Source organism: Sylvia atricapilla, chromosome 10 (genome assembly GCF_009819655.1).
Source record: "Sylvia atricapilla isolate bSylAtr1 chromosome 10, bSylAtr1.pri, whole genome shotgun sequence".
NCBI lineage: Eukaryota > Metazoa > Chordata > Aves > Passeriformes > Sylviidae > Sylvia > Sylvia atricapilla.
In genome coordinates, this window is record NC_089149.1 from 6,980,406 (window position 1) to 7,002,156 (window position 21,751).

The 21,751-nt window shown below is 38.0% G+C and overlaps 1 protein-coding gene across 1 annotated transcript in view; it reads right to left on the bottom strand.

Annotated features, from left to right (window-relative positions):
• Nucleotides 1-21,751, bottom strand: part of PEX5L (peroxisomal biogenesis factor 5 like) — a 106,557-nt gene that overhangs the window by 9,575 nt on the left and 75,231 nt on the right. Inside the window, exons 3-10 of the mRNA XM_066325790.1 lie at nucleotides 18,543-18,654; nucleotides 16,474-16,683; nucleotides 15,274-15,400; nucleotides 14,692-14,788; nucleotides 8,731-8,826; nucleotides 2,197-2,313; nucleotides 1,131-1,274; nucleotides 225-295 (exon numbers count right to left, since the gene is read on the bottom strand). Coding sequence (XP_066181887.1) covers nucleotides 225-295; nucleotides 1,131-1,274; nucleotides 2,197-2,313; nucleotides 8,731-8,826; nucleotides 14,692-14,788; nucleotides 15,274-15,400; nucleotides 16,474-16,683; nucleotides 18,543-18,654 — 974 coding nt within the window. The remainder of the gene's footprint in view (nucleotides 1-224; nucleotides 296-1,130; nucleotides 1,275-2,196; nucleotides 2,314-8,730; nucleotides 8,827-14,691; nucleotides 14,789-15,273; nucleotides 15,401-16,473; nucleotides 16,684-18,542; nucleotides 18,655-21,751) is intronic.

The window sequence follows — 21,751 nt, forward strand, 5'->3', positions numbered from 1 at the left end:
ATTTAGTTGAATTACTCCATGAAATATTGCACTTTTTTAATAAAACAGAAATATTAATCACTAGTCATCCCTCTGAAGTCAATGGGAGTTTCTATATCTGTGTCAGTGCTCTACTCTGCTGTGTAAATGCTTCACATTCCAAGACAGGAATGACATTAAATATCCCCCGGTGTCCATTACCCAACACTCATCAGACCCCAGATTCAGGACTCATCTCCCTCTACCTTTGGAGGGCCACGATGGCTGCCTGCTCATTTTCATTTTCTGCCTGTGTTATACCCAGGAACTGCCAGGCCTGCAAAAAATAATAACCATTTGGTTTGTTAAATATTTCCAACTGCAAACAGAATTACAACCAATATCACTGTTAAACACAGGAGTGAGGAAAAGCAGTAGATAAGTCCAGCACTAATCGCAGATTTTTCTACAGTGTGCCCACCAACAGTCCCAATCAATAAAGTTCTGAACATCTTTGGGCCTAATAAATATTTATAGTCAAGGATTGTGTAGGTATTCTCTCAGTGTGTAATCACATGATGATTGCTTAAATTTGAGTTACTGTACCTTTTAAATTTTGCTACGATTTTATGGAAAATAGAGAAGAAGAACTATTTAGTTGTATATTATATAGATTAGTGGTTTCTAGGGAGCTTGGGATTCTCTGCTTTTTTGAAATATGCTGCTTAATTTAACATAGCAGTAGATTCAATGAGCCCTAGATACAGTATAGATATTTTTAACATTTCACAACAAACCCAGACTTTAAATATAAACTAGTTGAAAACAGGAACATTGAAGAAATTCATGTAACTAAAAACTTTTTCAACAGTCTCGTTGAATCAAATATACTCATCTTTTTGATAGCAATGTTTACAAGATAGTTTGAAAACATCAGGACATGATCATAAGGTTTGAAATATTTCAAACAACCATATTTCAAAAGCAAAATGCTCATCCTGTGATGAACTCATTGTTGTCTATTTAAAGGCACACACTAATTCATAACCCTTAGAATCCAATGTTTCCGTCAGTCGTGACTGGCAAAGGTTGGAGCCCAGGAATCATTCCATCATCCCCTGCTGAAGGGAGTTCCCTTTTCCTCAGCCAGGAAAAGGCACAGCAGTGAATACCTCGGCATCGTTGGGCTCTTGGAGAATTGCAGCCTCCAGGTAAAGGATTGTAACAGGCAGATCACCTTCTTTCATTTTTTTCAGTCCTTCCTCAAAAGCACCGGGCCAGTCTTTGAAGGGATTGTCAGTGTGGAAATAATAACCCTGGAGAAGAGAGATAATGGACCCGTGGTGAATGACAAGTTCCAGGGAATGACAAGTCTAGAAACATACAATGACTCACTATTTTCCAACTGGGTGTAAACAACCTTTGTTCTGTGGAAATGGCACAAGCTCCCCCCGTGGAATTTCAATGACAAAAAGTGTAAAAAGTCACATCACCGGGCATTTATGTTTCTGCTCTCTTTATTTTTACTTCAGCTCTAAAGTTATATTTACTGGTGCTTATGCTGGGCTCTCCATCAAAGAAAATGTCAACAACTCACAGTGCCTGAGTATGAGCAGAACTGAACCTCTGAGCCCAGGACATCCAATGTGGTGGTGAAGAACACGCCCCAAGCAGCTGCAGTGCTCATAACCTCGTGGCTGCTCAGTTAAAGTCCTGAAATCTTCAATTAACCTTCCAGATACAGAACAGTGCTGCAAGCACCTGAGTTTATTTTAGCATTCCTTTAAGTTTTGCCTTTTTTCTCCTGTCACTGCAGTGTAAAGGGTGTGTGGTAACAGCAGCTACGTAATAGAAACCAAATTAAAATACGAAGTGGAAGGAATGAAGAAAAGAGATGGAATCTCCATAATTTCTATCCTCAACATTGTTTGAGTGTGCCAGCCCAGACATTTTTATTTGGTGCTTCTCCTGAAGTGCCTGTCTTCAAAAGGGCCCATAAATCCAGCAGTTGCTTTGTGATCCTTTCAGCTCAGTTTAAGCTGTGTGCAAGTCCAAACATATTCTCACTGTGGCAAGGTCTTCTAAATTTGCCCCACCCACAGGCAGTTAAAGAAGACCAGCTCTTTGGGCTAAAATTAGCTTCCATGTCCAAAGAGTTTCCTTGGGTTCCTTGGAAGATCTGAGGCTTATTTCAAATTTGCACAGGGGGGGTGTATTGCAATAAAAACTTGGTGCTACCTTCTCAATGGTTGAGATGGTCACTTGCCCTGGTGCTTCCTGGTTCTCTGAAATCCAGTTTCTGCGAGCCATTTCTTCCCATTCTGCTTGCATTTTATCCCAAAACTCTGTGTCAGACTGTAAGAAAAGGAGGAGAAGAGAAAATAAACACCAAAACTTTAAAATAAAGTTTTGGGTTTTTTTTTAACTTTTGAATTCCTTTCTACTGATGGTCTGAGTGTCAATTTTGCTGAGCAGTATTATTTCTATCAATAATCCCATGGACTGAAATACTACAGCTCCCATTTGGAATTCCAGATAATTAAATTTCATCTCTTAAACTGGAATGCATTTTGTCAACAGAAAACTTTTTATCTCAGAGGCAGCGTATGTCCTACTTGAAGCAGGATTTGCAGAACCTTACACTTCATCTTACAGATGCTAACAGCAAATTGTTACACAAAATTTGAAGGCAGTTAATGCTGCAAGTCCCCTGGACAAAGAAAAGAAAGGGAAAAAAATCAACTAAGTGCATATGCAAAAGAATAACAATAAAGAGTTTGAAAGAGAGCAAGCATTGCTTACTTGGGTATACTCAGCATCATTTTCAGCTATGAGAAAGAAATGCCGAAGATCAGACAGAGGGTGCTTGCATAAAGGATGTAATACAAATTGGGATTTTTGACACAGTGGAGAAATCTTAATACTGCATTGTATACTCTGCTGGTGAGAGGAACCTACAAGAGATTCTAAAATTTTACAGTGTGATTAACATTCAGCTCAAAGAGGAGGGGGAAAATGCACATACAAGGGAAAGAGAAATTATGAAAAACAGATGAGATTTAGGACAACGAATGAGATTAGCAACGACCAGAAGGAGGGAACAACTGTGGCTACTAGAAAATGATGCCAAGAAATAGAAATAGAATTAAAGAAGGGGAGAATCCAAATTAAGGTGCTACTTTTTCAGCTTCCACACACCAGTCATGGAACTCCGAAAAGGAGATCCATAGCAGAGTATTTGCAGAGCACTACAAGCCTTTCCAAAATTCTCCCATTCCTATGAGGATATAGCCAGTGTTTTTCAGTGAACTGAGCACTGGGGGCACAGTTTCTCAGCTTATTTATATCAAAGACAACAGCACAAATAAATCTATTGAGATTTAGACAGAATCATTTGAGGAGCAAGGTGCTAATCAAAATTAATTGAAGGTTTTATGAACTGGTCCAGATAGTTTTGTGTGAATCTTTGGTACAAGGCTGACAACTCCAATACAAGGCAGCTCCACAGCCAGGCATGATTGGAAAAATAGAGCTTAGACTGTGATTACATGGCTTTCTACAACCCTCCTGAACTGCTGGGGATGAGGAAAGTATACTGCCTTCCATTCAGGAAGAAATTCAGGATCGTCTGAATCACGCAATTGTTGGATCTGTGAAGGTATCTGCTGTATTCTTCTGTGGAAAAGGAAATAAAGAGGAAATTATTCACTCTTGGAGAGGAGATTTCACTCCAGGTAATAGAAGTGAACTGCCCCTGACCACTCTGTTACACCACTTGAGAACCTGCTCTCATTCCAGACTTGAAGAAAATACATTCATATGAAGAGTTGTGAGATTCTACTGAAATATCCATTTAGGGTTTGAAAAGGCTGGGATAATGAATCAGATTTTTCTCTTTGAATCTTACCAGCCATGACCAGAGACAATTGAATCCCTAAAAAGTTCCTGTTCAACAGATAACTCCATCAACTGCTTCTCATTCAGCACAAATGTCCTCTGCACTGAAATAAAAATTATGTGATCATGTTAACTTGCAATAATTTTGAGATTTAGCATGAAGTAAAAAAGTGGAAATTTCCCTTTCTTTCAAATGAAAACAAATAACTAACAAACAAATAACTACTTTCAAATGAAACAAAAAAACCTACTGAAAACCAATTAGTAGTGGCCTTGGTTAGCCAGATTAATTTATAGAAATAATTATATATGTGTGTGTGTGTAGGATATTTATATTAGAATTTTTGCTTGCATTTTCCCCCACAAAAATTCCTTATGGATCAATGGTACAGAAACATCAAATCATATTTCTGCAGACAGTAAGCAAGCATATAAGTGGATTTGCATCTTAAATTCAAATTCTGCTGTTTCAATTATATATTTATAATTCTCACAGGGGTTCACTGTGTTTACACTCCATGTAAAAAGCCAGCTGTGCACTCAGGTAGCCACTCTGAATGTCCATCTACGCAGAGGCAAAGGAGGAGGGGAAATGCAGTGAGGAGAAGACCAGCTTTGCTACAACCTCTCTCAGCCCATCCTACACTGCTTGGACACAGGACCAGCAGTCATTTTGCAATGATAAAGAAAGATTTGCTTGTTTGGGCCAGGCTACAGCCTTCTGAGGACATTCAGCACCAGAAGTTCCTGAAAATGCTACAGGAGTCTGCACTGAGTCCCTGGACCAGGCAGTGACCCAGTGCTGTGGTACCACTGTCAACAGCAGAGCAGCTCAATGTCCCTGAGAAAGAGCATTGTAAATATTACACACATTTAAATATTGTAAATATTACAGTCTTTGCTGAAGGCCTAATTCTATTTCAGCTGCCATTAGCAGCCTTTTTTTCATTAACTTCAGTGGCAGGAGGGTTAAATCAATATTGAGGCTTTCTGAGAACCTGGCTTTGGATCAAGGCTCCTAGATCTAATTTTAACTCTGTTTGCTACACCACCGCTGCCAATTAACCTCATTTCAATGTTTTTTGCCACCTTAAGGCTGGCAAAGAACTTTGCACGAACCAAAAGTTTTCAGACCAGTTGAACACATTTAACACATTCTTAGATCATCTGCAGCAGTTAAGAGGAATGACAACCAGGAAAACTGTTCATACCATCTGACTGCTTCCAAGCAGAAAATTCTGCATTTTGTCAAAGAAGCTATTTTTACTCTTAGTATTTTAGAAATATGCTGAAGCAGTTAAACAAATGGGAAGCAAAATATTTCCAGGCTCTTTATTTCCTATGATCCAATGAAAGGGGGGCAGGGGATGTATTTATAAATTTACCTATTGTCATAACTTTCAGAATTTTGCCTGTCCTTTATTGCCAAAAAGTAATTTGCAATATTCCTAACTGACCAATGAATAAGAAAGCTTCTGTCATTGTTCTCTGAATTACTGCATTACCATACTTTTTGATGTGGAAGACACAGTAAATTAAACTTGTGTGCTTAACTAGGTGAAACTTCCTTAGCTGATATCTTCTGGAAAATGAAAAAAATCTGAAGTTTTTACTGAAGTTTAGAGATAAAAAGTGTTTATCAAGGCAGAGATTCCCACTGTGTCTTGAAAGAGTATCAAATAAAATGACTCGAGTTCCTAGTTCCTGATTTAAAATACAGTTTGGCCAGTTTCAGGCCCATCCAAAGAAATGTCTAAATAGTGAGACAGGAAAATTGTAGGTACAGAGAGGGCTGCAACCAGTACTCATGGGAACCACAAAGCTGATGGTCCTGGAATATGCTTTCCATGGCTAGAACAAATTAATCCCATCTTTTCCCTCCTATTGTCACATAATTTAGCTGTAATGTGCTCTGATGCTTCAAAGCAGTACATTATACAGCAGATGGTTCATGTGACATTGTGTTGTAAATAAAATGATGCTGGGAAGGACAGCACAAAATTTCTTATGCATAAGCTCACCAAACAATGTAGCATCTGCAGTTTAATCAGAGAAATGTGGAATAAGAAAATAACAAAACAGCTTTTTTTCCATCTCTGAGACACTGCTCTGTTGGAAGTTTTTGCACCGTCTTGCTTTTATTTTTATTTATTCTAACTCATCACCGGTAGGATGGTTGTTGATAAAACAATTGTTTTAATGAATATAAGTACGGGATGGATCTGAATCCCCATCTTGGCATTTCTTTAAAAGTTCGAACCCACCAATTTTTGGTGAAACAGAGCTAATGATTAGAAAGATTCTGTTAAAACATAGTTCCTATGGCACTTGGAAATTATTGAGACAAAAACTCAAATCTAATTTCCTGAATAACAGAAAAGGTAGCAAGGTCTGCAAACATCCAAACACTACAAGGGAATCTGGACCCTCTCTAGTAAAAAAGCTATTTTACTCAACACTTTATTCTTAAAAGATTCCCCAACGGCATAGACAACTTTAAACCTTCTTAAGAAAGAATTACCTTGCAAATCTTCATTAATCTCAAAGTTTGACATCTTAAAACCATTCCCAAAGCACTGAAGTGAATACTGGGTGGAGGATAAAGTTTGGTGTCTTCATTTACTGAATTGTTAATTAATTCCTTTCAAACTAGGCCACAAAGAACCCGAGATTTACTTCCTTTTCTTGATCAGTTTTCTGGCTAATCTTTCCACTTGGAGCTTTCCCAATTGAAGAATATTATAGAAATATCCAAAGCCTAAAAAATGAATTTTTGACCTGTATCTATTCTCTGCCTATGAAAGCACTAATCTTTCTGAGATGGGCTCCAATTTATTTCAATCACTCCAGCTTTCTTATCACTTCATTTTAGTTAGGATGAAAAATCAGCTCTTTTCATATGCAAATGGAATAACTGCTCTGTACAGTCTTGAAGAATTTATATTTTAACTACCTGGCTCAAGGTTCTATTTTAAGCAGAAAGAATAACTTAAGGCTGCCAGCTACAGTTGGGGAAACATTTAATTCAATTCATTTTAATAGCCATTTTTGAGACTACTTTAAACTATTTTAACAACCTGTTCTCTGTTGCCTCAGAACGACCTTTTAGTCTGCAGGGTTTGGGTTTTTTTTTCCACAGTATATTCTCCTCCTCACTTTAGTCTGCAAAGTAATTCAATAATGTCTTGTAATCTGTTGTTGGACTCAACTCATTTTTCTTTCTGCTGAGTGTCTGGAAACTCCCCATCACCCAAGGTTCTGGCAATTGCAGGAGTACTGACATCATTTGCTTAACCACTGGCGCTGAGATGTTCAACATCAGATTCCCTGTGCTGCCTTCACAGGCCACAGCACAGCCCGTCCCACCCTGAGGATCAGCCCGCACTGCAAGCAGGAACATCTAAAGCGTTTTAAGCACTGGTAATTTGAAAGCAAGTTCCCTCCTTTCCTGCCAGGAGCAAATGTGTATGATATGTGACATCAAAAACATCTCCTGTGCCTCACCAGCACTTGTTTATGAAGGATTTATTTGATCCAGAAAGAAAAAATGCCTTCTGTGCTTAGGTTATGAAAGAGCTAATTTACTGATTGTGTCCATTGTAGCTTTGCATGCTGAGACCAGATATTTTTGTGTGTGCAATAAAATCCCAAGAAACTATGGTAGAAAGCCTGCATCTTACCAAAGTATATAATGAAAAAACCTTACAAATCAGATTTGTTACTTCAACAAGAAATTCCCTTTCTAGCTAGAAGCCGATATTAGATTTAGGCATAGTTTTGTTTCTCATCAGCCAATATTAATGTAGAATAGTTCAAGTGTCAACACTGGAATTAGAATGGAATAAAACTTGAGTTAGAAGAGTATTAAAATACATGACTAAAATTTAAATCTATACTCAAACACCCCTAAAGTGTTCTAGATGGTTTGGAGACTAATGAGCCTGCAGTCCATGCTAAAAATAACCAGTTTTGAGGAACTGGTTTCACAGCTTCATCCTTTGCACCCTAAGAACTCATTTCAGCAGCTGTTACATAATTTAGCCTGAAATTCTGTCCTTGCTGGAATGGAGTTGTCTTGACTCTTTGTGGTGATGGGATTTTGAAGGGTTGCCCATGGAACCCGTGAGAGGTTAATGATGCTCCAGATCAATGCTTATATCTAATTTTTTTTGTTGAGTTCTGCTAAAAAAACTGTATTCTAATTTTTGTCTAGACAGGATGAATTTGGGCTAGTGGTATAGGACAACACACAGGAGAAGTTTTAGATGTTGGAAATGTAGAAGTTAGGGAAGAAAAATCAGAAGTACAATAGGAGAACTATCCAAATACCTTTATCTTTTCAAACCAAACAGATTTACCAGGAAACAAGAATACTCCTGTGCTTAGCATTCTGCCACTAGTTGTAAAAATGTGAAAATGGTGCGTGGTTGGTGCTTATGTACAGCTCTGCTTTACAGCAGGCAGTTGTGCTGTTCTTCAGTGATTCTGAGCTCTGGTTTCACAGTGGGGACTTGGTGTGTGTCTGGGCTTAAAGAACTGGTGGCACACAATTGCTGAGGAGAAACGTTTCCCTCTTTTACTTGTGGTTTGGAATTAGCTGCATTTATGAGACATTTGTCTGTTTGCTCTAGCAATGATAATCCAGCTTTAAAATTTGGTTTTCTCTAATGTTTCTTTATAGGTAAGGGTTCTGGATTTCCTTTTTTTTTTTTTTTAAGCGACAAACTGCTATTTTTAATTAATAGCTCCATGAATTGCATATTTTCTCTGCTTTAAATAATCCAATTCCAACTCTCTCCTCTGCTTGTGCTGCAAGATAAAAAAAGAAAGCTGCAGAACATCAGCTGAAAATGAAAACAGTAAATGAAATAATACCTCAACAGCTGCCTTTGCTCTTTCAAATTCCTCCTCCAAGGAGTGATTTCTGGACAGAAGAGGTGTTCCCCAACGCTGCTCCTTACTTGACCGTGCCTAAAAAAATAAAAGAATAAATCAGAAAGGGATGATAGACTCTGTTTCACACTTGTGAGTTATTTCCTTAATTGTCTAGATCTCCAAATGGCCTTTTCTTTGGGAGAACTACTTGTTTGCCTGCATGAACTCCACTGAATTGTCTTACACTGTAGCAGAGACTACTTCTCATGGGAAGCAGAGTAATTTATTTTTTCCAGATTTTTCTTTTCACTCAAGATGTGTGAAAGATAAAGAGACATCTGAGAAAAGGCAATGCAAGGGTTGGATTACAAAAGGAGAGACCTGAATATTTGGTATGAGACTTTTACCTTCCTTGTTCCTTCTGCATTATGACTGTGGGAATGCGTTCCACTGACTCCCATCCAGGAAGAAAACATTTCTTTTTTCCCTGCACATTTTGTGGTTTTTTTCAGGTTTTCTTTTGGGATCACATTGGAGAGCCAGGTTTGCCCTGGATTCCAGTGGAAGGACAAATCCTTTTTACAACCATCACCTCTCTTATGTACCACACTATTGGTCTATCCCACTGGAAGCACATAATAACTTTTTGCCTGTTCTTTTTCTATAAACGATTTTTTTAAACAAAAAGCACTTTACAAAACCAAACATTTAAGGATGACACAAAAAGCACAAAGTGGCCTAATCTTGCTAAACAAAGCTCTGACTGCTAATCCCTTCCCCAGTGTTTGTCAGGAGGTTAAACTCATTAGTCACTTGTGTGCCCGTGCCTCCAATTGCATTAATTTCCCTGATTATATTTCTGATGACTGTACTTGTAATATTCAATTTCTGTGAACCACACTGCTAAAAGACTAATTTTGATCCCATCAGACTCATTGGGCTGTCTGTGCAAATGTTGGAATGGGATGGAACATCTGACAGGTTTCTGAGCTCTCAAATATGTCACGTGTAGTGTACGGCCAAACATATTTCTCTGTGGTTGTACACACTTGGCTGTTTCCCCCAGGAAGATGACATTCATTTGTCAAATGAGCTTTAGGTTTTTTGTCTTGCTCCTGAGGCTTTGGTCTCTCAGTTGGAGAGTGAGGAGTGAAATGGACATTGAGTGGATGAAACACATAAGGTAAGAAAGCAAGGATACAACAGGATTTCTGTGAGAAGCACGTGGTGGTGGTGGGCACCGTGTGTGTTCTCCTGTGCTGGCTTCTGCACTTGGCTTTGACAGGAAACTCAGAGTGTGAGGGAAGGTCTACACTGAGGATCTATTGTTTCTGCTTTCACATCTTCTACCTCTAGCCCACATTTGGAAAATACTGTTTTCCTTTGGTGAGGCCAGGAAGAGATTTCAGGTTGCCATTGAAAACAAACCAAGCCCTGTTCCTATACATAAAACAGTTCTTTTACTGATTAATAGAATTTCGGGTAGAAGAGATAACTGGCTCAGATCATTCATTTGTCTGTGTATCACATGATGGCATTTGCCACTCAACACCCATGGAACCAAAATTATGTTCTTCAGAGAATAAACTAAGGTTGTCTGGAATAAATATATCTTAGAAAGCTGCTTGGGTTTAATTTAAAGTTATCAAGAGACCTTAATGTCATCACTTTGTTTACAATTTGTTTAACTGCCCTCCTTGTTTCTCTTATTAATTTTAAGTTCAGTTTCCCTCTATTACTTTTTTTTTCCTCATGCTTTTTAATACTCCTTATTTTCTCTCTAGAAAGATACTGATGATTTTAATCAGGTTTTGGTGATATAAAGACATTTAATGATATAAAAGCATCACAATATTAAATATTCTCAATATGGAACATTCAGATTTTAAACTTGTTGTATCACTTTTACTCTGCCTCTTAATTTTTTATAGCTATGCAGACAAGCAAAGTGAACCCTTTATTGCAGCACCTCTCTTGCTGCTCCTCTATGCAGAAATCAGATGATTTCTGTCTCCCACTAATTATGTTTGCTTCTACACACTCCTCTTCCCCCAGGGAACAGGGGATACTCCTGTTGTTTCAAGCTCCCTCCCAGCAGAGTGTTGTAAGTGGAGCCTGCATTCTTGGTCTGAAATACATATTGCAATACAGTTCCTTGGAAAATCACATATTTATACAGATGCCTTGATCACCAGCTCCTTTTTATATGGCTTTTATTTTCATTTTTTTTTTATTCCACTGTTGCATCATATGGAAATTTTCTGAGGAATTGGCTTGCATGATTATTTTTAGATCAATAAAACTGAAGAACATTGTTTCTCTTTGGAATCCCAGAACAATCCCTAAGTGATTACAATTCCTAGTAAATAACTACTGCTCCTGAGACCTCAGGTTAGCCAGTTTTAATCTGTTTAACAACTGCTTTATTCACATTGTGTGGTGACAATTTTACAATCAGAATATGGCACATTAATTCAAAACTCTTGTAAAATATCACACATCAACATTTATCAACTGGACCTGTAATCTGATCAAAGAATTTAATTTGTTTTTCTTGACACGGGACTCTATTGATAGGCTCTAATTATGTTCCTGGCCTTTCCATTATTTATGACTTGGCTCCTGCAAACCGTTTGATTACTTCTGCTTTTTACCCATTTGTTTCCAGTGACTGCCATTGCTCAGGTCAAGGACAAGCCTGTAAATGAGGATGTTCAAAATGAGCTCTGCAGAAGGGCAGAGTGAGCTTCAGCACGGGGGTGAGGGGGAGAGGACAAGAAGCACAGAGCTCCCCTCCTCTGCCACAGGACAGAGTGCACACTTTGTCCCCACATCATCCCCACAGGAACAGACTTTCTCCTCCACTAAATGAACAGCAGGAGGGGAAAACAGGTCATCAACAAAAGCTGCATTTCTATATAGACAATGTGGATTGTACTGTGGGTTGTGACACCCAGAAATGAAAAACCTCATGGAAAAATCCCATGGAAAAGCCCCATGGAAGCTCTGGGGTTTGATATTCTCACCTCTCTACAAAGGAGGTGCTGGAGCTGGTCATGGCTTCTGTGTTCAGGGACAAAACCTTCCATTCCAATGCATTTGCACACCCTTTCCTGCACTTGGGTTCTCCTTACGTGCTGTTGGACCTTAACTGTTGGTGAGAGGCTTAAATTACAGTCTTAACTTTAGATCAAGTCTTCAGAGCTGAATCTGTGCCTTGTGTCTCTTCATTTCCTCAGAGTAAGTGGCACATCCAGGGAAAGTTAGGGCCATTAGTCTTTCTGTAGCTATTTGGGAGAGGTGGGGAATTAATTTTACGTTCCAAATATTGTTGCCTCAAACTGGAGATTTTTAAGTTTTACAGGATTTGCACTATATCTTTGTCTAAGAGCATTGACATATTAGAATTAGGTACAGATTTTTAGCACGTCGGGGGTTTTGTATAACCTGTGTGAGTAATGCAATATTTAAAATCCCCAGGAAAATATGAAAAGAGTTGAAACATGAGCAGACTTTATGCATAGACAATGGAACATATTATCTCCCTCTGCAGTTTATAATTTTAAGATTAAAAATTAACCTTCAAAATCCTCCTCCTCCCCACCAAACACTGTAAGATATCTCAGTACCAATAAAAGGACAACAAGGAACTTTTCAGAATGGCAGATAAATAAAAGAACAAGGATATTTTGGGCCAATGCAGTTTAAGAGTTAATAATATGTAAAATATGAGGTAAATGCTGAGAAGCAAGACAGCCACATCCAGTGAGAGCCACCAGTGACCTGCCCATTACAGCCATCAAACACATTTCTCCCTTCTTAGCTCAAAGCTTGTCTTTTGGATTTTGTATTGGCACAAGCGCTGGTAAACAAAGGATTTTGTTAAGAAGATTGCATAATTTTAATGAAAATATGACCCAGTTCCTTAGCATTTCACTTTGAGGAGCTAAATCTAACACGCCAAAGATGAGTGATGAGGTGATTGGGAAACTGCTGATGGAAGGCTGCAGCAAGTTTGACAAGATGAAATCTTTAGGGTATGGCAGAATGTGTTGCATTTGCAAAGGTTACCCTTAAATGAGATAGACAAGACCTACAGAGGACAAAGTATGGAAAACATATGCTTTGATAAAAGCCCTAATGTGATTTCTTTTGCAAGCAGATTAAGAACTCAGTCAAGACAGATGAGCCTGTGTGTTGGGAGCTGACAGCTTTGACAGTCCAAGTACCAGCAGGATGAACAGGCAGTGAACAAAACCACATTTCTGAGTAACCTACCTAGAATAAGAGCACATTCTCACTTCAGGTCATTTCTCTGCATTAATAATTAACAGTTTAACATTTTGTTGCTCAAATGGACCACAAGTTTGAAACAAGCAGGTTATGACAAACCAAAACAAAACATGAAATGTACCAAGACAACAGATAAGAAATTTAGTTTCTGCTTTTCATTTCAAGTTGGCTTATTCCACTTCACAGTTTTTTATTTTGAAGTATCAGTCATTTTACAAAACATTATGGAGCCTCAATTGACTGAACTTAAATAGAGTGAAAAATTCCAATTTTTGTTTCTGCAGTTATTCTAGTGGAAGACAAAAAGGAAATAGATCATCTGGAGATACACTGCATTTGTAATTGCTTTTACAGAAAGCCACAGCATTTAAATCCTGTGCCTGTCTACTTGACTTACACACATCTTGGGGGAACACAAATGTCCTGGAATTTAGATCTATTGGAACAGCTTCCTACAAGAGGGTCAGGGGTGCTTCAATATGAGCTGGACAAAGCACCTGAGAACACAACATCCATTTGAAGTGGATAGCATTGTGGAGTAGACCTTTTCCATTACTGAGATGTACAAATCTATTGTAGCGAAAGGGAAGATATCATGCATTACATGTGTAATGTAATCCAGAGGGGGAAAACCCCCATTTTGTCATGTAAAGATGGCAGAGAAGTAAAGGACACTTTTTCTCCTAAGAAAAACCCCAAAATGGATCTCATAACTGGATTCTATTTCTAAGTTCTGCAAAAAAGAAAGAAAGAAAAAAAAAAGGTGTATAATCTCAGGATACACATTTGGCAAGTAGTGTCTCATGTTTCCATTTTCAAATGAGGCTATTAATTTTCATTAATTTCCAGATTTTCTATCTGACAGAAAGTTTTTGAAGTCCAGGCCTAAAAATAGCTGTGGAAGGTGAGAAAATTCTTTTCAACTAAAAGCCAATCCACCAAAAACCTCTTTTTTCCCCCTCCCAGTGGCAATGGCTGAAGTATTTCAGTAAGAGTAAGAAGCAGCAGAGAAGGTGTGTGAACAACCCGACCTATGGGAATGCAGATACAAATATTTGCACCCGTTGGTGCACACATACATGCAACCCTCAGCAATCATTTCCAACAAGACCTGGCCAAGACACAAGACAACAGTGGAATTGGGCAAATCAACAAACCTTTATTAGCCCAGAGCCCTCCGTATTAATGCTCCTTTTCCAGCAGGAAAAAGTCCTGTGACCACACTGCTCCCCCACCTGTGGAGATAAACTGCTAATGAACATTGGGGTAATGATTGCTCCCTGTTTTCCTGAGCAATTCTCCAATTCTGGGGATTCCTGCCTGACCAAGACATCTAAAGGATAGATATTTAACATGGGTGGGGAACCACTAGAAGTCTGAATTTCAGAACTGGAGGGAGGGGGAAAAAATGATGATGTTCTAAACTCTAGTTTGAAGTTTTTTTCCCTCTGTACAGGAAGGTCAGAGTTCACTGCAGTATTAAACTCTGAATGTTTCAGATGCTGACAGTGACTTTCATAACCTATTCATTTCAGCAGTGTGGGAAGATATTTCCCCTGATGATCCTGATAATATCCCTTGAGCAGTTCTCCCAGAATGTCAGTGGTTAGCCAGTGGGAAATCCCTCCTTGCCTTTTTATTATTAATAAATCTTCCAAATCCTCTTACCTGTATTGCAGGTGCAAGTTCTAATTCTGATGCTGAATCAGAGTCCAAGGCACTCTTGACATTAGTCAGCTCAGACTGTGATCTGTTTTCTGTGGACCTAGAAATAATGCATTTACACACTCAGCACTGGGACACGCTGCCCCATGTCCTTCAGGTTCACAAGCACACACTGATTCATCAGGTTATTTCTTTCAACTGAATTGCTTAACTTTCAGTTATCAAAAAGTGCCTGGACCCTTCTTTGTGTTCTCACTCTTCTATTTCATAGACAGGGAGACTGAGGCTCAACAAAGACACAAGACTGTGCCTCAGTCCGTGTTTAAAAATCAGTAAAGGATTTCACTGCCTGTCTCACCATTCATTAAGTAATTGTACCTGCTACTTTCCACAACATTAAAAATTGCTGGTAAAACGGCATTTTATAGTGCATTTGACTATGATATATTGTCCAAAATATGTGCTTGAACAAATTTAATGTCATCTTAACAGGTTTAATAACGTGATTTGTTATCAGGCAAGCGTTTCTGTGGATTGAGAAAGCTGGGCTGGAAATATTTTTTTAAGGAAAACAAAAAGTTGTACCATAAAATCTCTTTAGATGGAGCTCTGGATGATGATGATGTTCGTTCTGCAGAAGGGTGGACCTTGCTACTCCTGTCTCCATGAAAACTGACATCATCCCATTTCTCTATCTGTGTCTGAATATCAACTGAAAAATAAAGAATAGAGAAATATGAATCTTTTAAAGAAACTACTTCTGAAATTTTTATCTCCTCTGTAAAATGTGTGTTATAGAGAAAATAATGCCACCAAAGTGTATATTTTAATAAAGGTCCAACATACAGAAATATTGTGCACCTTTCTAGCTGATACAGTGTGAAAATACTCTGAAATTCATAACATTTTTCTAAATCTGTTGGCATTCATGGTCAGAACGTCAGTGCAAGTCTTGACTTGAAATCAGTGACTTGCATGTAATTTAGACAAATTGTAAAAATGAAGCTTCTTTTAGAGACTAACGTAAAAATGACTATGTAGGCAACTGATATTATTCAGTCGTGTCAGACTCACTTTGCAAAGATCAGATGTTCAGCTTCTGTTTGAAGATAAAGGTCTCTGAAAGAATTTCTGTGCTGATGAATGGAAAATTTGCTGCCTTGGTATAAATTACATTTACCTTGCAAATTTCTCAGTGGCACTGCAAGTAATTTAGTTTGGATGGAACTAAATCAAATTCACCTTTTCCAAAGCTTGTCGATAGATCAGGCTTGGCAGGATATTGAGTTGTTTTGAGGATTTGTTTTTTTCAATCTGTATAAATATGTCTCTTGTCAAGAATGGATTTTTTTCCTCTCCTATGCATAGATAAAGCAGTATTTACAAATATAAATGTGCATTTGTGACATCTGCAGTTCTGAAAAGGACATCAGTATGGGCTGACTCTCATTTGTGCCCTTTAGCAATTTCTCATTACACCCCTGCAGATTTTTTTACCATTTTACACACCCTGATTAAATACCTTTTTCCGAAGAAATTTCAAAACTTTATTAGCCCACTTAGTGACAACTTAATAGGTATAATGGCAAAAGCAAAATGCAAAATGTGTTCACAGTGCCTAAGGTTTAAAGCTGCTCAAGCAGTTTATAATGGGGAGCAGAGGTTACACTGCTGAAATGTGCTGCAGAAAAATTTCTGGTGTTGCTCATTATTTTGTGACTGCAGCCAGGAGAAACCTGTGCTAAGCAGGGCTATGGAGCACTGATAAAACAGCTGCACTCTTACCTAAATCTAGAGAAGACTTGTCTGTAACTCTGACAGCCTGGACTTTCTGCTCAGAATCCACACTGATCAGGTCAGGATTCTCTGTCTTCTTTCTGTGGGTTGAAGCTTTTAAGCCTTCACTTCTTGAAGGATTCTCGGATTTCTTTGCTTTGTTTTGGGTTTGTGAGACAGGTTCACTAAGATCCAAGAGATCCAGACCTGTTGATAATACTTGGAGACAAAATATTAAAATTCAGTGTTGCTTTAATTCAAATAGCTCACTTTTTAAGATTCGTTTTAATTGAGGAAACAAATTACTGATGCGTTTGCATTTGGCTAGAGTAAGTATTCCTGGTGAAAGATGATGACCAGTATATTAAAATATGCCTGGGGATTTCAGGTGTTTAGCTGAGTGCAGTTTAGTGGATTTGCAAAAAAAAGCTTTTCCTCTGAAAATCTTAAAGACATCTGAAGTCTTGCGGCCTTCACAGGTAAAACTCTCTTTTGTGAGGGTTCCCTGTTCAACTGAGCTTTTAGATACGATTTGGTTTAATCTTTTGATTTGTTAAGTCCTGGTAAGAGCTGCTGAGGGCAGTGTAGTTGTGTCACAATCCATTTGGGAACAGCTGGAGCAGGCAGCTCCTGGGTGGACCTGCCTCATAAAGCAATGCAGGGGTTTATTAATGGTTTCTGTTGGTGTTTGTCCTTTGGGCCATAAATACTGAATATAAACTCTAATGCCATTTCTATTAAGGACTGTATCTGTACAAAAGGAATGTTCAATTTCAGCTCTTCTTTTCAATTTTGCCTAAAGAGTAACAACATTCACGATTCTTTAGCATGTAAAAGGTAGAAAAACTCCTTCTTTATCATCGTGTTACAAGGCAGGTATTTTTGACAAATCAATTTGCATTATCTCTTGCAGTGCTTTATCTGTGTTCTTGGAAATCACTGATTTTCACCAATCTTCATAGAATGAGTTTTTATTTTATTATTAAATGCATCTAATGAACACCCCCCACCCCAATCTAATAGGTAGGCAAGGCAGGTCTAAAATTTACAGGTACATTTTAAACCAAAGAGCATTCTTAAACAATCTGAAATAGTTCTATCCATCCCTGTAATATCTTCGGCTACATTTTTTAAAGTGAAAAAACATTACTTACAATTGTAATCTAATTCAGTATTTCAGCTTTTGTTACTAGAACTTGCACGCTGCTTTAGACACGTATCAATTAGAAGCCAAGATAATCACTCAGCAGTCAATTATTAATTTAATAATTTGCATGTATATAAATTTTAATTAAGTGGCTTCTAACAAGCCAAGTCCTTTTATAAGACAGCAAGAGAGCACAGTAGTGCAGTGCTGATATTATTGTGCCTCAGCTAATCTCCTCAACAGCATCGATTACCTTTGCACAGACACTGAGTGGGAGGGGGCTAATTTCTAAAACTACTTCCAAAGGACAAGATACTTCAAATAGAGTTCAGTATAATTCAAAAGGTTTTTGGGATTCACTCTTAGTTTTTATTACCTTTTCTGCTACCTCATTGCAACTCAAAGGAGGTAAGAAATATATTAGATCACTAATATATAATATTAATTATATAATTTCACTAATGAAGTGCCTGAACTCAGCCTGGATAAAGTGTTTTGGTACCAACCCCCCCTTTTTTCTCTCTAACATCTCATCCAAGATTTCAATTAAAAAAAATCTTTCTAGAGTAAGGAATGTGTTTGATTAAAACCAGACTAAATGTGGGTTTTCCCACAGGTTAAAATTTTGCGAAACTAAATACAGAGAATGGATCCAAACTCATATGTACATCCTGTGAGACTTAAGCTAATTGCATTAATTTCAGCCCCAAAGATCTGCTCGAATCGATGTGATTTGAATCACATCAGGTTTCCCCTAAAATATAATGAACAAAGTTTTTCTTCTAACAGGTCTGGCAATTATAATTTAATGCCAGCTTGTAATTCTGCACACAGTAACAAACCAAGAAATCACTTGATAAAAACGTGCCATGATTAAGATGACACTAAAACTATTTTTCTCGAGTGAGGGATAATAAAGAATGTTGTTTACCTGCAGTATTCGATGTTACAGGCCTTGCCACAGCTTCTGGCTTAGTTTCACAGAGAAAGTCATCAATGGAGGGGCTCAGGAGGGGTCTGCTCTCCTGCTGCTCATTCACCAGCTAGCAACAAAGAACCCCAGGTCACAGAGCGTTCTTGGGATGCAGAATTTACAGAAATAAAACATATTCTCACAGTATCTTTATTATATTTATAGTCTCACAACGTGCTTTATTTTCTATTGTGAGAGTAAGATATTAAAATTAGATGATGCACAAAAAGCACTGGGGTTAAAATAAAATAAAATAAAATAAAATAAAAGGCTTGGTTACCCTTTTGGGGCAAAATTATATTCCAGTTTGACAAATCACACAAAAAATAAAGCAGCAAGATGATTTTTCCTTAGCAGATATGGCATACTATTGCTTATAGGGCTAAAATCACAGTCCCTTCAAATCCATGGTGAAGTTCCTTTCTCTATCACCAGGAGGCTAAGCAGGGATTGGGTTTTTTTTTTTTTTTTTTTTTTTTTGGAAGTGGCCTTTTTTTCCCCACAAGTAACATGCTTCCCCACAGAACTGCCACAACAGCATTTCAGCTTGCAAATAAGCATTAGCCCATTAAACAATAACCTGCTGAGACAGGAAACACCTCTCTGCCATACAACAACATGTGAATGACAGTGGATGGAGCCTGGTGAGTGTGTGAACCTCCTGTGTGAGTTCTGGCTGTGGGAAGACTCATAAAGTGCTTTTTATTTATGAGCAGTTTTCCATTTTTAATTGTATGAGTGCTTTGTTGTTCTGCTACCTGACAAAAATCTCATTTACAAAAATAAAGGTATTATAGGCTATTTTAATTGGGAATTAAAAAGACAGAGCAGTACAAGTCTCAGAAATAAAAGTCTCCTCTCAATTATCTCTGATTGGAGGATCAAGATCTAAACTGAGCTGGAGGGATGTCTGATGGTGTGCCCTGCACTAACTTTGTCTTAATTTCTTTATCTGAAAAAAAGTTCTCCCACTGCTGCTTTTGTCTGGAGCTCTTTCAGCTTTATTTTCTCCTTTCCATCTTCTTCTTAATGACCTTCTGTTCTAACTCTTTTTCCATTGTTGAATTTTAAAAGTTTTCTCTCAGATATGTCTGAATTTTTAAGTTTAGCATGCTAATATGGACTAAAGCTGGCCAAAAAGGGTATTTACTCACCCTCATATTTGTTAAATACTGGCCCTGAGGTGCTCCAGCAGCAGGATTATCTCTAAAGTTATTACAGCAAACCAGATTAGACTCACTGCTGTTCAGTACTTGCTGTTTTGCTGCAAAGCTGCAGCAAAATACTGGAGGTACTGAAGTAACAAGCCCATGATTCTGATGGATCAAACATTCAAGTTGAAGTCTCACACTGACAAATGTATCTGCCCAGGAGCTCAGAGTTTTGCTCTAAAACACCCCTGTTTAGTTGCCATGAGCACCGTGGCAGACAGGTGAGTGATTGCCTGCCCAAATGAGCCCAGCACAACATGCAAATGTGGGGTCTGAATTTAGAAATCTGGCAGCGATGCTGCCCCAAACTCCAAATATGCATGTGCTAAACCCAGCCTGCAGCTGCACCTCACCAGGGAATTAATCATGGGGGGGTTGACTCTGGATTGCCTGTCCAGGTTGCTGTCTCATTCAATGCACACAAGGCACCTGCTTAATTTGGTAAATCTCAACACTTGATTGGAAATTGCATTTATATCAACTGCACACCTTTGATTTACATTCTCCCCAGGTCTGCAATCTACCTAATGATTTGGAACTCAAGCAGACCTAATTTTTCTTTTTGTAATTTGGTGACAGTCCTTACTCATGACTATTTTGAAAACATGTGGGTACCTTAAGTTAAGAGTTCAGTCTTTTCCAAACTGCTTTAAGTATTTTAAAATTTTATCCCAATATCAGCAAAAGTTTCTTGTTTATATATATATTTCTTTTTGCATTTACACCACATAAAGAAAAGTCCTAGACCATTTGGAGAGAGGAATAGGAGGGAAGTAAGAAGATGTTCTGTAGGGATTAGTGTAAATTTAAAACTTCATAGGAAATAATCTGTTTCTTTATCTATAAGACTATCATTAGGGAATATTATATTATCACATAATATTTAGATGCTTATCAAGTTTCCCATTGCATTCCATGAAGAAATGGGAGAAAGATGAGGAAAGAATGGGAGAAGGATGAAAAGAAAAAAAGACTATGAGAACCAAAGTACCCAAGATCACTCATTGCAGACAGTGAAGAATAGAAAATCTGAAGACCAACTGTTAATTAAAGGCAGTTTATTGCCCAAACCTCCTGCAGAGGTCAGAGAATAAGCTCTGGGAAGACCAGAAGTAATGTTAAGAATCAGAGTCATGGAGGGGAAAGAGACAAGACTTAATAAAGATCTGAATTTTTCCAAGGTCCAACTGAAGTATGAGCTCTGATAATTTTTTTGCCTTTTCAAAGATGGTTATCACATCCTTGGAATTTTCTTTATTATATTCATTAGATTTATTACATTTTAAAGGCAGACTAAAAGAGTTTGACTCAGTCAGGCTAACAAAATGATGATTGAGTAGGAATGTAGTTGCTGTTCATGTACACATAAAGGGAGAATGGTCAGATGACACTGGAGGAGCAAAGTTCTTTCAGCTATAGAGAAATGTTGGCCTGATAACGGAATTATAAACTGGGCACAAGAACATCTGGTCTGGGAATTAAAAGAACTGAACTATCCCAGCAGTGAATTTTGTGAGCAGTGGTTTTTTCTCACTGCAGGGGGACAAAATGCCCACCTATTTAAAATGGTTTTGCCAAGCCTTCTACAGGGCTGTTTATGATGTGACTGTGACCAGCAGGATCCCTCCTAGCCCGGTGTCCTCTGCTCCCATGGCTAAGGACTAGAAGCTGTAGGAATGTCTTACTGAAAGGTAATAAATAAAGGTAAAATAATCTGCTTTCAGCTCAAATATTTTTGTCAGAACAGATTGCAAAAACATGACCACATCTACTCAGTCTCAATAAACACAAACTATTTATGAATAGCAATAGAAAATATTAGAAAAATGCTATTTTGACGTGAAGCAGACATTTAATGATGAATTAAGACTTAACAAGTTAAAGTGCCATGAGATGATAGTTTTTTTTTGGAGAAGTGGGCAGTGGGGGAGGTTTCTGACATTACTCTGTAAGAAA